This window comes from Aspergillus fijiensis (genome assembly GCF_003184825.1).
Source record: "Aspergillus fijiensis CBS 313.89 unplaced genomic scaffold BO72scaffold_13, whole genome shotgun sequence".
NCBI classification, from domain to species: domain Eukaryota; kingdom Fungi; phylum Ascomycota; class Eurotiomycetes; order Eurotiales; family Aspergillaceae; genus Aspergillus; species Aspergillus fijiensis.
The window spans coordinates 523,065-537,079 of NW_024468989.1; the positions used below are offsets into that span (position 1 = coordinate 523,065).

The window sequence follows — 14,015 nt, forward strand, 5'->3', positions numbered from 1 at the left end:
CTCGCCTTGCGCCTTATATCCCGCCTGCTTCCTACATCTTGCGTCTTCGCTTCTACATTCTACAATTCCTACTGCACTACTGCACTACTGCACCCACTCACTGCACATATTATTGTGTTGGTGTGCGCCATCCAATTGAGAGAACACAATCCCCATCCACATTACTCACCCTCAAACGAACACAATCGCACAATGAAGATCCTCACCAAGGAAGAAGAAGATGCTCACTACCGGTAAGCTTCCCCCCTTTTCCCTTCAATTCAATCCCCCAACCCCTCCAAAAAATCTCCCACCCCCCAACTCCCCCCCCCAAATTCTCACCACCACTAACACCCCCGGTCCTCCAGCTCCGTCCTAAAAGGCGGCACCATCGGCGGTGTGCTGGGCCTGATCGGCGGCGTGGCGGGCGTGCTGGCGTTCAGCAAGCGCAGCGCGACGATCCGGAACCTGACGCTGCCGATGAAGTCGTTCCTGGTGACGTCGTCGGGCACGTTCGTGGGCATCATCGCGGCGGACCACGCGTCGCGCGACTTCGAGGCCTCGCGGAACGCGAGCCAGGTGTGGTACAAGGACCGCAACGAGCGGCTGCGCCAGGAGGAGCTGGCCTCGCTCTCCACCGTGGACCGCATCACCGCCTGGGCCAAGCGCGAGAAGTACAAGATCGTCGGCGCCACCTGGGTCGCGTCCATGGTCGGCAGCTTCGCCATGGTCAACCGCAACAAGTTCCTGAGCAGCAGTCAGAAGATCGTGCAGGCGCGTGTGTACGCCCAGGGCCTGACGCTGGCGGTGCTCGTCGCCAGTGCGGCGTTTGAGATCCAGGACCAGCGGCGCGGGAAGGGGCTGTTGGATAAGGCGAAGGCCGAGAAGGAGGCGGCGAAGCAGGAGAGTAAGAGTGAGCCCGCGGGTGAGGAGACCGGGGATCTGTGGAAGGATATGGTTGCTGCGGAGGAGGAGCGGTTGAAGCGCAAGAAGCAGAGTCTCTACGAGCATGATTATCTGGAGGGACATGCCAAGGCGGAGGAGAAGAAGGGTCGGCCTGAAAAGAAGGAGGAGCAGGCCAAGGAGGAGGAGGGGGAGAAGAAGGAGTAGATGCTTTTTTTGTTTCTTGATAGACTTGGAGTGGTCTGCGGGTTTGGACCACTCTGCTTTCTTTTTTTCTTTTTACTTTTGCCTTCTTCGTCGAAAAGATTTGGGTGCGAGGTATCACGCTTTCTTAATGCATGCTCATGAGTGTCTATATCATCAATGTACAACATCTTTCTGGACTTGTGGATATACTGCTTTTGTATTCAGATGTAGGATGGACGGGTCGAGAGGTCTTTGTTCAGGGTTTAGGACTTCTCTATGCACGAGTATAACTACGGAGTTACCAACTATGGATCTTGACGATGACTCTATACTTCTGCTCGCACTCTCGATATTACAAAGGGACACAAACATGCAAAAGATGTACTCAGGAACTTGATCATGAACCAGGTCAACTCAATCTCAATCACATTAAAATACACTCGGTCCAGACTCATAGACTAATGCATCCAATCCTGAGGCAATGCCCCACATGACATCATAAGCATACACATATCACGTCAAGCACCATTAAGCACATTAAGCAATTAAGCAATTAAGCAACCGTCTTCTCGGATTCCCCGGAATTCTGCCCCACCCACTGTGACTCCTCCAGATTATTCAGCTCATCCTCCTCCTTGTCCAGCTTGAGGTTGCTGAGGTAGAACAGGTTTCCTCCGATGAACGCCAGCACCGCCACGAACCCATAGTTCCAGATCAGCAACGGGTCCGTCGACAGCGCCGTCAAGCCCTGCTGGATAGCCGAGGAGATAGCATTCATAAACAGGTACAACGATGAGACTGTTCGACAGATTAGCATGACACGAACAACTTCTTCAAAGTGGCATCGCAGCTGACCTAATGACTTCATGTTCTTCGGCGCCTTGGTGTAGGCGTACTCGTACCCCGTGATCGAGGTGAAGATCTCCGAGAACGCGATCAGCACGTACGGCACCGTCTGCACCCACACGTTGATCGGCGCCGCCTCGTCGCAGGTGCTCGGATGGTCGCCGCAGGGGCTCAGCTTGTAGATGTAGTACTGCGTCACGGCCGCCGCGATCATCGAGGCTGCTGCCAGCAGGTACCCCACGTAGATGCGCTTGATCGGCGTGAAGTTGATGCCCATCTTGCGCAGGCCCGGGTACACGAACTGGTCCATGATCGGGATGAAGATGATCAGGGCCAGCGGGTCCAGGTTGTTGATGATGTCGTTGGGCACCCCATGCAGCTGCATAGTGGCCGCCTGCGAAGTCAAGTTGTTGGTCATCTGGCCGTATGCCAGCCCTGATGATCTTTGTTAGCGGTGGTCAGGTTGAACAGAAGGCGATGAGCACTCACAATAGAGAGGGTACCATGCGAAAACCGCGCAGGCTTTGACGGCACGGCGTACTTCGTCCACCCATTGATCGTCAAAGGTCATCCAGTGAGGCTTGTTCTCTACCTGGCTGGGCTTGACGCCGTCCCAGAACTCGGTGGACTGGCATCGCTTGAAGCTGTGTTTCTGTTAGTCACGACTCCTCCAATACACAGACAAAGAGTACTCACAAAACGACAGGGTTCCAGGTCCACTGCCTCTTCAACGCAAGTCCCCACAGCTTGAATGCCTTCGCCGCGACAGACCCTGTCGGAGGTGTCACATGGTACTTGTTACGGCAGGCGAACAATACAAGGGGACAGAATCCGAACATGATGGTCGGTAGCAGGTAGGCCAGCCAGTAGCCGACGTACTTCTCAGCGTACACCATGGCCACCGATCCAATCAGCGAACCGACGTTGATCATGAAGTAGAAGTATAAGAAAATGCGGGTGATCGTCTGCGCTGGATCGACAATGACTCGCTCTCCTGTCTTGGGCTCGGTCTTGACCCAGAGCTTGGTCTCGCGGTGCTGTTCGGCAATCAGCGGTGAGATGTTCGATTTGAACCCACCCACGCCGATTCCGAAGAAGACCAGGCCGACGCAGAAACAGGCAAGGGCGCCGTTGGTATTGGTGATGACCTGGGGAATAGAGGAAATGATGATAATGATATGTCCCAGCATTGCAAAGGCGATGGCGACCTGAATCGTCTTCATCCGGCCCCAGTATTCATCGGCGATCCAAGCACCCAGAATGGGCATAACGTAGCACCAGAAGGTGTTGACTGTATAGTTATGTTAGAGGGATTGAGGGCAGCTGCCGTAGACGCAACTTACAGGTGGTTAGCGCGGTGGATGTTCGTTGACCCTGACCGAGGGCTCCGGACTGCCCACTTCCTCCAGCACCAGTATCCGAACCTGCAGGCAGAGGCTGCTGGATGAAGTTGGTATCTGAGAGGATGTTAGCAGCGCTCATGGAGACGGCCGGATGCACGTACAGACGGCAGTTGTTCCATAGTAGGAAAACCGCTCGCACAGCTCGACGAATGCAATTGTATAGGCAGTCCACTTCACTTTGCCCGCCACACGACGCAGGCTTTGCTCTTCCTCCACCGTTGGAATCTCGCGGCCATCATCATCATACCTGGTGGCAGTGATTACAGCATCCTCCTTCTCTGGTGTCTGGAGTTCTTTTTGAGGCACGTGCGCTTGGGCGACGTAGACAAGGTCGTCAGGACCGACGGGGTCGCTCATGGTGTCAGATGGTGCAGAGAATCACACCTTACAATGACAGCACAAGTGTAAAAAATTTTTTTTCTGCAGATTGAGAACAAGAGAGTGTCCGGACTGGGTTTATATGGGAAACAGATAATAAACTGAGAAGACAAGGCACTTCGCCCCCTTCTGATAAGAGTCGCCTCCCGTCTGGCGGGGCTAGCATTGGGTTCGCTCGCGTGGAGTCGACTATCGGCCGTCCATTCAGACAGACATGGGGGGAATGAAGATTGCCAAAAGTTAGCGTCAGGCTCTGGTGGGTACCGTCTTACCCCTGCTTGTTAGCATGGGGATGTCTGCTGGACAGGGAAGGTATCCCATACCTTTCCCAAGCGGCTATAGCGTCTTTCGAGAAATCGATGGCCTGTGGAGGAAAAGGGTGGAACACAGATCATTCCGTATGCAGCAGTCAGACGGAGCACGGAACTGCCTATCGAGGAAACACGAATCTCCAATAGACAAACGTCTTCATATGTAGCGTCCTTCCAGAAGCTATTTCTCCCTGATCCGCTCCCTGTTGTGGTGCATGGTATGCGAGCATTCTTCGAGGTTTATGGCTCCTCGCCAACCGATCGTAGGCACCGCAGACCTCTTTGTGTGAAGTCTTTGAAGCGACATGGTTGTCCCACTGATCGCAAAAGACAGCGAATTAGGTACAACCGCTGGTCAGACAGCGGGAGAGCTCCAAAGGCGGGTTAAATCTTATGCACTCCGGAGCCCCGATGGAACATTCATGGGATAGTCTTGGCACGGCCCTCTGAGATATGCGACTGGAAGCCTAGAGTACGCAACCAGGGCCATCCGAGGTGATGGTGCCAGAATCCCCGCATTCGCAGGTTCGTTCCTGACTTCCTTGCCCAGCCACCAGCTTGCTTTGAAGCCCGGGATCAATTCAACCGGCAGCGAGATCATCCCCAATCTCAGACTAACGCATACATTGTGTGCGGTGTCGACCAGAGTATACCGGTGGACTAGTACATGCGACGGTGTATTGCAACAGCCGGACGAGTATCCACTAGGCGGAACGAAGCGAGGCTTTCCCTCCTGAACCATAAGCGAGAAGTGCAAGCAGGATGGCCAATCGGACATGACCAGCTTGTCGATGCAACGTTGACCAGCGGATGGCGTTATCCTGCAGATGAGTAGCATTGTTTCCGGTCAAAGCAGGCCGGCTTGGATAAACAGGAGAGAATGACACCATTGCGACCACTGATAATGCTATATCCGATAGGCCAACCAACGTTGACTTGACAGCGGAGGGTGGAGCCAAATTGCAGCCATGGTTGTCGAGTCCGGTCTTGGCAGTGGAGCTTGCTCCGAAGCCAATTTGGAGCGGTTGGCCCAGAAGATTAGAGATAAATCTCTCCGTACCAATTGGTCACCAAACAAGTTCGTGCTGCAACTGATAAGCATCCTTGAAAATCAGGATGAGGCACGCCTGATCACACTCATGGCGAAAGAGCTGAGATAGCAGGCTCCGGTAGAGTCGCCTCAATGGTAACCGAAGGAATACCGCGCCGTCACGTAGTTCCAGGCAACGATGCTTTGTACTGCGCGTCCAGAGTCAGGCGAACGTCTGCCACCACGGAAAGTTCCGAGGCTCTTACGTACTGCGAATATGTCACCATCAGGTACCATCTTCTAGTCATTCCTGCAACCGCGTACATAAGTCAATCACGTGCGGGCGATATTGTCGTGAGCAAGCATCGAGGCTCTGACGGGACTAAACAGAATCACTTCTTGAACATGTTTCCAGGGGAAACAAGCTCTATTTTAACAGTTTCCAGAAGCCCATGAGCTGCATCCGCGACCAAGCCTTTTTTACCTCTGTAGGATTGCGGGGACGACAGCTCGTCATTCAACGGCTTCACAATTGGATATTCTACTCCGGCGTAAATCAATCGTTATCACCACAATATGCGCCGATGTCGGACATAAATAAGCTAGGGGTGCATAATGAACGCCATGGAGCGCGGTACTCACTACTATTCGTCATGATCATGCACCGGTTGGGCCCGTTGAGTCGTAGGGCGTGACCTTTCCTGTTGCTGTTTAGATCGCCGGCTTGGTCCATATACGTGCGATGGAGGTATGATTGAGATAGCAGGAAAAATGCGGTACACCGGTGAAATTTCACGAGCTTCTCAGAACAGAACGTGCTGCTCAACTCAATTGTCGGCTGAGATGAGATTGTGCAATATTCGGATTGGTCCTCTTCGGCGGCTTGCATTCCCTCCACCATAGTCCCACCAATAAGCGGCTGGATCGATATGCAGCTCCGGCTGACGGGCTGACACTAACATAAGACAACTTCGCGACTTCGACGATTCGCAAGGCGAGTCAATAATAACATGGTTTAGTGACCAACGAAGAATGACCGTGCCTCCGATCACTGCATTTCTCCAACTGGATGAAGACCGAACAGCCCAACTGATGCAAGCCGCCCAACGCGGCTTGCTCAGTGAGGTACGGTATTTGCTCTATGGAGTCTCTCCGGATGTACGAGATCACACTGGTCGCACTGCCTTCTCCTGGGCGGCATCCTTTGACCTGGCGCAGGCGAAAACGGCTACTGATCGCGATCGTCCGGGTCAATTGATGCAATTGCTTCTCGACCGTGGAGCCGATCCTAACCTTGCGGACCTGCACGGCGAGACCGCTTTGCATTGGGTCGTGAAGGCCGGTGACGAGCAGATGGTGGAGCTTCTCCTGCAAAAGGGCGTGCTGTCAGAGGTGGCCGACCTGCGGGGCCGCACACCGTTGTCGCGGGCCGCCGAACGGGGCCATGACCGGATCGTCGCGCTCCTCCTTGACAAGGGTAAAGCAGACCCGGATAGCAAAGATGGGCGAGGGCGGACCGCGCTCTCCTGGGCGGCCGAGAATTGGCATCTCAAAGCCGCGAGCTTGTTGGTCGATCGTGGAGCCAGTGGAGACATTCAAGACCACGAGGGACAGATCCCTCTGTGGTGGTTGGTTAGTAACACGGCCAGAAGAAGTATGCTAGCGCATGGGGTCATATCACCCGACGTTGATTTTCAGAAGTGGCTGACCGTGCTCGGGCCTGGCCCTGGAATTGAGCCCATGACAAAAGCCCGACGCACGTTCCTGGCATGGGCAAGCGAGCGTGGTGATCGAGAACTGGTCCACCATCTCTTAAGAACCACATGGGCAGACCCTAATTCAATTGATCGTTATCGCAAAACACCCCTCATTTATGCATTGGAATGGAGCCACTATGAAGTGGCCGATACGCTTATGCTGGGCGTTGGGGATGATGTAGACCGAAAGAAGGACGTTGTGTCTTTGCCTGTGATGATTCAAGAAGGTCGTGCGCGACTACTGAAACCTTTCCTCGAACGGTACAAGCCCAGTCTAGAAGGAGAGGACGAGTACAGCTCAATTCCCTTGATGAGGATGGCACTCCAGCAGGCCGATAGACCCACCGTGGCTGCTCTCTTGGAGCACAAAGCTCGCATCGACGAATTGGAGAACGGGGACTGGTTCGGCCCTTGTAGTGAAGGGAAACCGACTGTGAACCTGATGCCGTCACGCAATCTTCCCACCCAAGGCCAACATTCGATCCCGGTGATGGACATGACTATCCCAGAAGGTGATCGGGCAGGCCTGATTGCCTTGATGAATCATCGGCTGAACATGCTGGATCTCGACGAGGGTTTGAACTTCGGGGCATATAGCCGCGGAATCAAGCCCAGTGTAGTTGTTGATCTTGTGGCTCTGCGGGACGGACGCAGAAAGGCCCGGTGGTTAACAGCCGATGTATTGCAGAAAGAGATCAAAGCATTGCCCAAGACAGTCGACGAAACCCATCTGATGTAGGTCATTCGTATCCAGTCACTGTTATGTGTCTCTGTTTTTGACTATTAAGCACAGGCTCTTCCGAGAGAACTATGTCTGGGAAACGTATTGCCCACTGACAGAAACGCCCAATGAGATGAACTTCTCTCTGGGACATAAAAGTCCCTGCAGGACATTCACACTGTTTATTCGACTGGATATAAAGATAGGGGACTTGCTCACAGATGACGATGCCGAGAAGGGCACGGTCCGAATTGTCGAATGGGCAATGCTGGAGGCACCACCGAAAGCAATTCACTACTATAGCAATCTGCCTTATGGTTGGATTCCACAGAATGATCTTGAACTAGTGCAACTGTTCATGCAGACTTGGCGAGAGGACTGGTTGATGATCTGCCGAGAGGCCAGGAGGTATCTCGGACGACTGGTAAGCTTTGTCAATACGCTCGATGGCGGCTGGTACTGATGACCGCAGCGCACGCATCAGTTGTCTGCGCGGGGAAAAGATGATCGACTCATTGATTCCATAGCCAAGCACATGCAGCGATGGACTCACGTTCAGGGATTGCTGGCGGAGCAGCTAAGCCAAGTCCGAGACTTTGTCACCCAGTATCAGCGGTTCAGCGAGACGCGCAAATTCACCGAGCAGATGCAGGATATGATCTCCGAGCTCGAACGGGATATATCAGGACAGATCGATAAGCTGGAGCAGACGGTCCGCGACCTGCTTCAGATTGTGAGAAACTCCAGTCTCATCTTCGCTGTATTGTCCGCTGATATGTACAGGAATTTGCATGGGTGTCGATTAACGAAGCACATCGATCGACTAGTTTGGCAACTAGTATGAAACGACTTAGTTGGATCACGGTAGGATGTCATCTGCAGAGGACCTATATAGCACTGACGAGCTGTATCTTCGCAGTTTATCTTTCTTCCTTTGACTTTCGCCTCTGTGAGCATTCCCTCTGTGGCAGTGCAGAACAGTTTACTCACCTTGTCTAGAGCTTATTCGGTATGAATGTGGATATCCTGGAAGATAACCCATCCTGGCGTTGGTACCCTCTTATTGGGGGCATGCTACTGCTCCTGTCTGTCGCCAGCTGGGTGTTTTTCAAGTTCATCAATGTGAGTCTCAAGCTGGAGGTTCTCACCGAAACCACTGACCAACGACTAGGTGGAACAATGGTTGGAGCGTAGAGTCGAGGATATGGCTCGCAGAACAGGTCGCTCGAACAAGGATCCTTTGTTGGTATAATAGAGACCTATTGTATTGAAGGAAGCCCCAGGAAGAGATGAAGTTCGTTTTCAGACGTCAGCCGCGATCTGAGGTTGATGCTAAAGAGACGTAGACTAAGAAGGTTGGCTCCGCATCCTTCCCACTGCGAGCAAACAGCACAAACAGAGGTGATGGATAAGATCAATCGAGGGACCGTTGGATTCATCCATCATTCCTTCTTCCACTTCACAGCACCAGAGCCTATGATACACATGCATCAAGCGTGGTAGAACAAACACGTGCTCGTCCAAGAATCTGGCCAGTTTGTGCTTATACCACACAGACGACTTGCCCATCCAGAATCCACTTTACTTGAGCACCTTCCAATGCAATTCTTGTCATTCTACTCTAGCCATCGCTAACTGCGTCTACTCGAATGTCCAGACCAGTTTGGCTGACAGCTTTAGACAGTCCCCTTCAGGGCTTCTTCTTCTCGAAACGGTTGAAGGGAGACTTGTTTGGCACGAGCATAAGCCACATCAAATATATCGTCACCGGCGGAAGATATCCTCAATGAGAGGGCATGAGGGTCAATATCCAAACCAGTCAGAGGCAACATTCTCCGTGAAGGGAGAAGCGATCATTCAATTAAATTCTTACTTGCAGCTAGGGGAGAGACCTGAGAGCGAAAGACACAATCACTCTCCAGTCATCGAAGGAAGACTGCTATAACCTACACGGACAAATCAGGGAATTTGGAGACATGATCCGAGACTGAAGAACACCCATGAAACGCTGGAAGTGCTCAGCTACACAGATCTCAGCTTCAAACTGCCTGGATGCTTCTAATTACTGAACTTCAGCAGGCTTTGCATGACAACAACACTTCGAAGAACATATTAAAGAACGCATCGAAGAACACACTGAAGAAGGCATTGGAGCTCCTCATGCCAGTCTAAATGACCGAGGATCTGCTGCTTACGGACGGGTGGCAGCGTGCATTGGCACTAAACACGCTCGAGGAAGCCGATACAGACGAAAGCATGAATATCTGACGGATTGATAGCCTGTATACAGATGACTTGACTGTTTTCAACCTGCTTCACGCACAACGTTTAATATTAAGATCATTCCGCAGCCTGTGATGATCAAGTGGTCTGCCTGCTCTTGCACTATTTGACCGCCGGGCAATCTGAACATATAACATGATCACACACCGCACATCGTGGCTGGGTGTCATGCTTCGGGCCATCATCACATTGGCACTACACCATAAATCAGCTCGCTTCGAATAATAAGTTGATGTGTGCGGGATTGTTCTTCAGAACATACGCAGAAATACAAGTAAGGGCTTGTCACCATAAGCGATAAGCTGCTGATCCACCTGATTAGTTGACGCTAGTCGTGGAACAATGGTTGGGAAATTTGAGTTCCTCTGTCGCTGAGGTGATGCAAGGCTAGCAGCCATCGTAATCCTAGAGTCTTCACACATAGCGATAGGTGGCATTGCAAGAAGTACAAAGTTTGAGAGAAGGCATAGAAGAGGGACAAGTCGAGTCTTTTGTGTGAGCGGTAATGCGGGGGAATGAGCCGATTACCTACAAGCTCCGCATCACCTTACTCGACCAAACCTCTCAACCTATCTCTAGGCCAGATCAAAGACTTCAACATTCAAGTCACAACAGAAGCAGGCTATGCTAGCCCACGATAACTATAGACCTGCATAGGTTTGCACTTCATCGATCGAGATGGCAGCTGCCCAGCCTCTTTTGGATGAAGTACATGAGGGACTACCAGTGAGGCCGGCTGACACCAATCTCCATACGCTTGGATCGATCAGCAACCATAACGTTGTTCTCATTTGCTTGTCAAGTTGCATGTACGGTATAGCCTCCGCAGCCGTAAAATCAATCGGCTGCTGACTAGTACCTAGCTTCTGCTCGGTTCAGTTTGTGTTGATGGTCGGCATTGGGGGAGGGACAAGGAACAGAAAGCGATGGGGATGTACCAGCGAGCACATGCAGGCTACGAGAGAAACCTGAGTCACGATCACGTCAAGACTCGCGAGACGGCGGAGACGATAAGCCTTCTATCCTCGTTATCAAGGCCCAGCAAGCGGAAAGTGATGATTGAGTTCTTCCGTGGACGTATATGATAGCCCTATCTGGTCTCCTTCTAGCTCTTACTATGGACGAGTTTCACGACAGTTCTCAGCCCCATGAATATTGCCGCACTTTCGGTCCACCGAGATGATGTGCAGATGATATCCAAGCTTGGTTTGATCCTCTATAACCCACTGTCTCTGGGAGAATCAGACATGTTCGACCGATTGGGCCGATAGGAAGGCGCTGATGAGGGGGCTATGAGCGCAACAGACCGCAACAACTGGCCAAAGGGACTTCAGACCACGCATGAATCGCAAGGGGTGCCAGTTTTCTCGAGCATGTATAGTATGTGTGCACACACGGGCAACCATTACCCAGCATACCCACGCGCAAATCCTAAACAGTCCGCACTGGAGCTTAGCCCCCATTCCCTCAGGCACCCAAAACATACCCCTCGGTCCCCTCATCCTCCCTCTCCACCCGAATCTCATTCCACTCTACCCCCTCCAGCACGGCGACCCGAACCGGAACGACATCCAAGTTCCGCCTGACCAGCTCCTGCTTCTCGGGCGACAGCCTCGCCACCACCGCCGACGGGGGTCCATGCAGATGCATGTAGAGCTGCACGCCGCAGACGCCGCAGAAGCGATGGCCGGTGAATTGCCGGCCAAAGCGATACTCCCGGAGCTGGGTGCGGGGATCCTCAATCGCCACGGCGGACTTGGCCGGGTAGATGCAGACATTCGCGTTCTTGGACTCGTCAATTCTAGCAAAATCAATCGAGTGGGGGGGGGGGGGGGGGGATGACTAACCCGTTGGCAGATACTGCAGTTATCCTCCTTGACTTGGACGCGGCGGAGAGGCGGGCTCGTCACGGTGAGCTGGATCGCACCGCAATGACAGCCTCCCTGGTATACCTTCAAGGCGTCCGGGGTGGTCGGTTGCGGTTCGGTGACGGGCGATGGTTGCGGTTCTTCGGGAGCGGGTGGCAATCTGCGCCCGAGCTTGGATTTAAGCATGGTTTATACACTGTTCTGTTGAGGAATTGGCGCCTTACGTGGTCACGGAGAGATGGAACGGATTCACGTCCAGCAATGCTCGTGCCTACCAGGGGATCGACTTAGCGATACTTAAACATACTGACAGTTTGCAGATTGCAGGGAAAAGGATCGGACGCCTCACGCTGACACCTATACCAGCCTGGCCTGAGACGATAAGGTGGTTGCGGACCGTGAGCTGGGTGCCGCATGTAGCACAGAACTAGGACAGGTTACCAAGTAGATCAAAGAAGTCAAGTCCGTGGGGCCAAGATTGTATCCCGGCAGGTGATTCGGGGCACTGTACCTCATGCTCCCCCTTCTGCGTCTTGTATCTGGCTAGGGTATCGCGCCCCCTGGTGAACTTCAGCTCATTGTCTTCGGCGAAGATCCATGGACAGCCTGTTTTCGCACAGAGTCTACACGGACATGCGAAAGTCATCTGAAATGGTCTGGCGAGATGGATCTCGAAGCGCACGGCGCCGCAATGGCAGTTGCCTGGATATGTGGTTGGTCCATCTTGAGCCATGGTATCTGAGGATTGAGCTTCCGAGACGAGCCTGAACGAAATAGAGATTAGAGGTGAGGGGATCACGAAAGACGCAGGTGCTTTTAATTTGAATAAAGACAGTCCAATGCCTTATCAGTTTATCGCCGAGCTGAGAACCATTTATAGGACCGGTCGACCGGTCTTACATCCGACGATGACAAGGGTTCGAGTGGTGAGATGGAAGGGGGGGATCCGATCCCGGTAGATATCGCTTTGATGTGGGATGTATCTGGAACATAGAGACGGTGTAATTAGCAGAGATATATGCGCGAAGCTCAGTTCACTTGAATCTGATAGAGTCAAGGCCGAAGTCCAAGCTCTATAGCCTTTTACTTCCGATATGGATGTTGGGACTGGAGCATGTGCTCGTCGGGAACAATCGCCTACCTAATTGACTAGCGTATGTCAATCTAGTGACATACCGAACACAGTGGCTCACGTATGTACATTCAGAACAATTGTTGCGCTTGTTTTCTTCAAATTTCAAGCGTACATGCGCTACTCCCATTCACAGCGATCACACCTGCTCTCTTTTCGCTAGGTAACTGCCTACACCCCAATTTGTGAGTATGATACCCTGCACAAGTACTATTAACACGGCCTGGATCGGGCGCCATTACCCAAATATCCAGCGATGTGCTATTGTTTAACACAAATAAAATTCCGTCCAATAACTCACATCAACCCAACCTCAACCTCATGAAACAAGTCCCAGCACGGGGCACATAATCCCCAAACGCCTCACAGACCTCAAACCCCTGGCCAGCATAGAACTCCCTCGCCGCCGTAAACGAGCTGTCAGTCCCCGTCTCCAGACTCAACCACACATACCCCCTCCTCCGCGCCTCACGAATGATATGCTGTACGAGGGCGCGCGCCACACCCTTGCGGAGATGCGCCGCCGCCGTGCGCATGGACTTGATCTCGCCCGCCGTCGGGGAGAGCTCTTTGAGCGCGCCGCATCCCAGGAGATCCGGGCCGTGCCAGGCCGTATACATGGAGATGGCGGGTTGCTGGAGGGCCGTGAGGTCGAGGACGTAGCAGGACTCGGCGGGCGATTTGCGTTGGAGGTCGGCGATGTGGAGGGCCAGGAGGGCGCGGGTCTCCGGGTGGGAGAGGTCGTCGAGTTTAATGAGCATGATGGACGGAAATGCAGGAGCTGGCTGGCTTCCATGAGATGCAACAAGGGGCTTTTGTTGATGAAAGTGTGGCATGAATGGTTGATTGATAGTAAGCTTGACGGGTGAGTCATACCGCTTTTGGCGTGAGAATAAACTTTGATACTATCATGGTATAATCAACAAGAGATCTATGTTCTATTTTAGACTTTTTGTCATCTCTTATCTTCTATTTATAGTATCAGTGGATACACATATCAAGGGTACAGGCTTCAGAACAAGAAGCTTTTTGTATGTTCAGCATAGCACTACCAGTCTTAATGTCTCACACAACAACAGCAGTCTTGATCCTTGTGTTGGATTTCTCTTTGAGTTGATTTTATCTAACTCGGAATATTTCCCAGTATGGCCCTCTCTCACTTCCAAGTTCTATGGGCAACTGTCTCTCGGGTTTCACCTCGGCCAGCACAAAAGACTA

The 14,015-nt window shown here is 52.5% G+C and overlaps 5 protein-coding genes across 5 annotated transcripts; 2 read left to right on the top strand and 3 right to left on the bottom strand.

The window, feature by feature from the left end:
* The first annotated feature begins 110 nt into the window (after positions 1–110).
* Positions 111–1,505, top strand: BO72DRAFT_446286 (HIG1 domain-containing protein). The gene is made up of 2 exons (XM_040944258.1): positions 111–233; positions 348–1,505. Exons 1-2 carry the CDS (start codon positions 193–195, stop codon positions 1,087–1,089), a joined length of 783 nt encoding a protein of 260 aa, XP_040803482.1. The 5' UTR covers positions 111–192; the 3' UTR covers positions 1,090–1,505.
* On the bottom strand, positions 1,477–4,013 carry BO72DRAFT_446287 (putative MFS peptide transporter). Its single transcript, XM_040944259.1, has 6 exons — positions 3,419–4,013; positions 3,258–3,371; positions 2,611–3,205; positions 2,404–2,558; positions 1,924–2,349; positions 1,477–1,866 (listed from the first exon to the last, which is right to left on the bottom strand). Exons 1-6 carry the CDS (start codon positions 3,672–3,674, stop codon positions 1,622–1,624), a joined length of 1,791 nt encoding a protein of 596 aa, XP_040803483.1. The 5' UTR covers positions 3,675–4,013; the 3' UTR covers positions 1,477–1,621.
* A 2,196-nt stretch (positions 4,014–6,209) lies between these two features.
* BO72DRAFT_45817 (uncharacterized protein) lies at positions 6,210–8,713 on the top strand. Its single transcript, XM_040946365.1, has 7 exons — positions 6,210–6,690; positions 6,774–7,528; positions 7,587–7,938; positions 7,987–8,247; positions 8,298–8,463; positions 8,514–8,636; positions 8,686–8,713. Coding segments are annotated over exons 1-6 (1,746 nt in total). The 5' UTR covers positions 6,210–6,480; the 3' UTR covers positions 8,516–8,636; positions 8,686–8,713.
* Positions 8,714–10,956: 2,243 nt separating this feature from the next.
* On the bottom strand, positions 10,957–12,693 carry BO72DRAFT_45746 (GFA family protein). The gene is made up of 5 exons (XM_040946337.1): positions 12,177–12,693; positions 12,015–12,092; positions 11,890–11,936; positions 11,645–11,825; positions 10,957–11,582 (listed from the first exon to the last, which is right to left on the bottom strand). Exons 1-5 carry the CDS (start codon positions 12,396–12,398, stop codon positions 11,265–11,267), a joined length of 846 nt encoding a protein of 281 aa, XP_040803485.1. The 5' UTR covers positions 12,399–12,693; the 3' UTR covers positions 10,957–11,264.
* Positions 12,694–13,099: 406 nt separating this feature from the next.
* On the bottom strand, positions 13,100–13,558 carry BO72DRAFT_494333 (GNAT family N-acetyltransferase; the record flags this gene model as incomplete). Its single annotated transcript, XM_040948454.1, has 1 exon — positions 13,100–13,558. One exon carries the CDS (start codon positions 13,556–13,558, stop codon positions 13,100–13,102), a length of 459 nt encoding a protein of 152 aa, XP_040803486.1.
* Between the last annotated feature and the right edge of the window lie 457 nt (positions 13,559–14,015).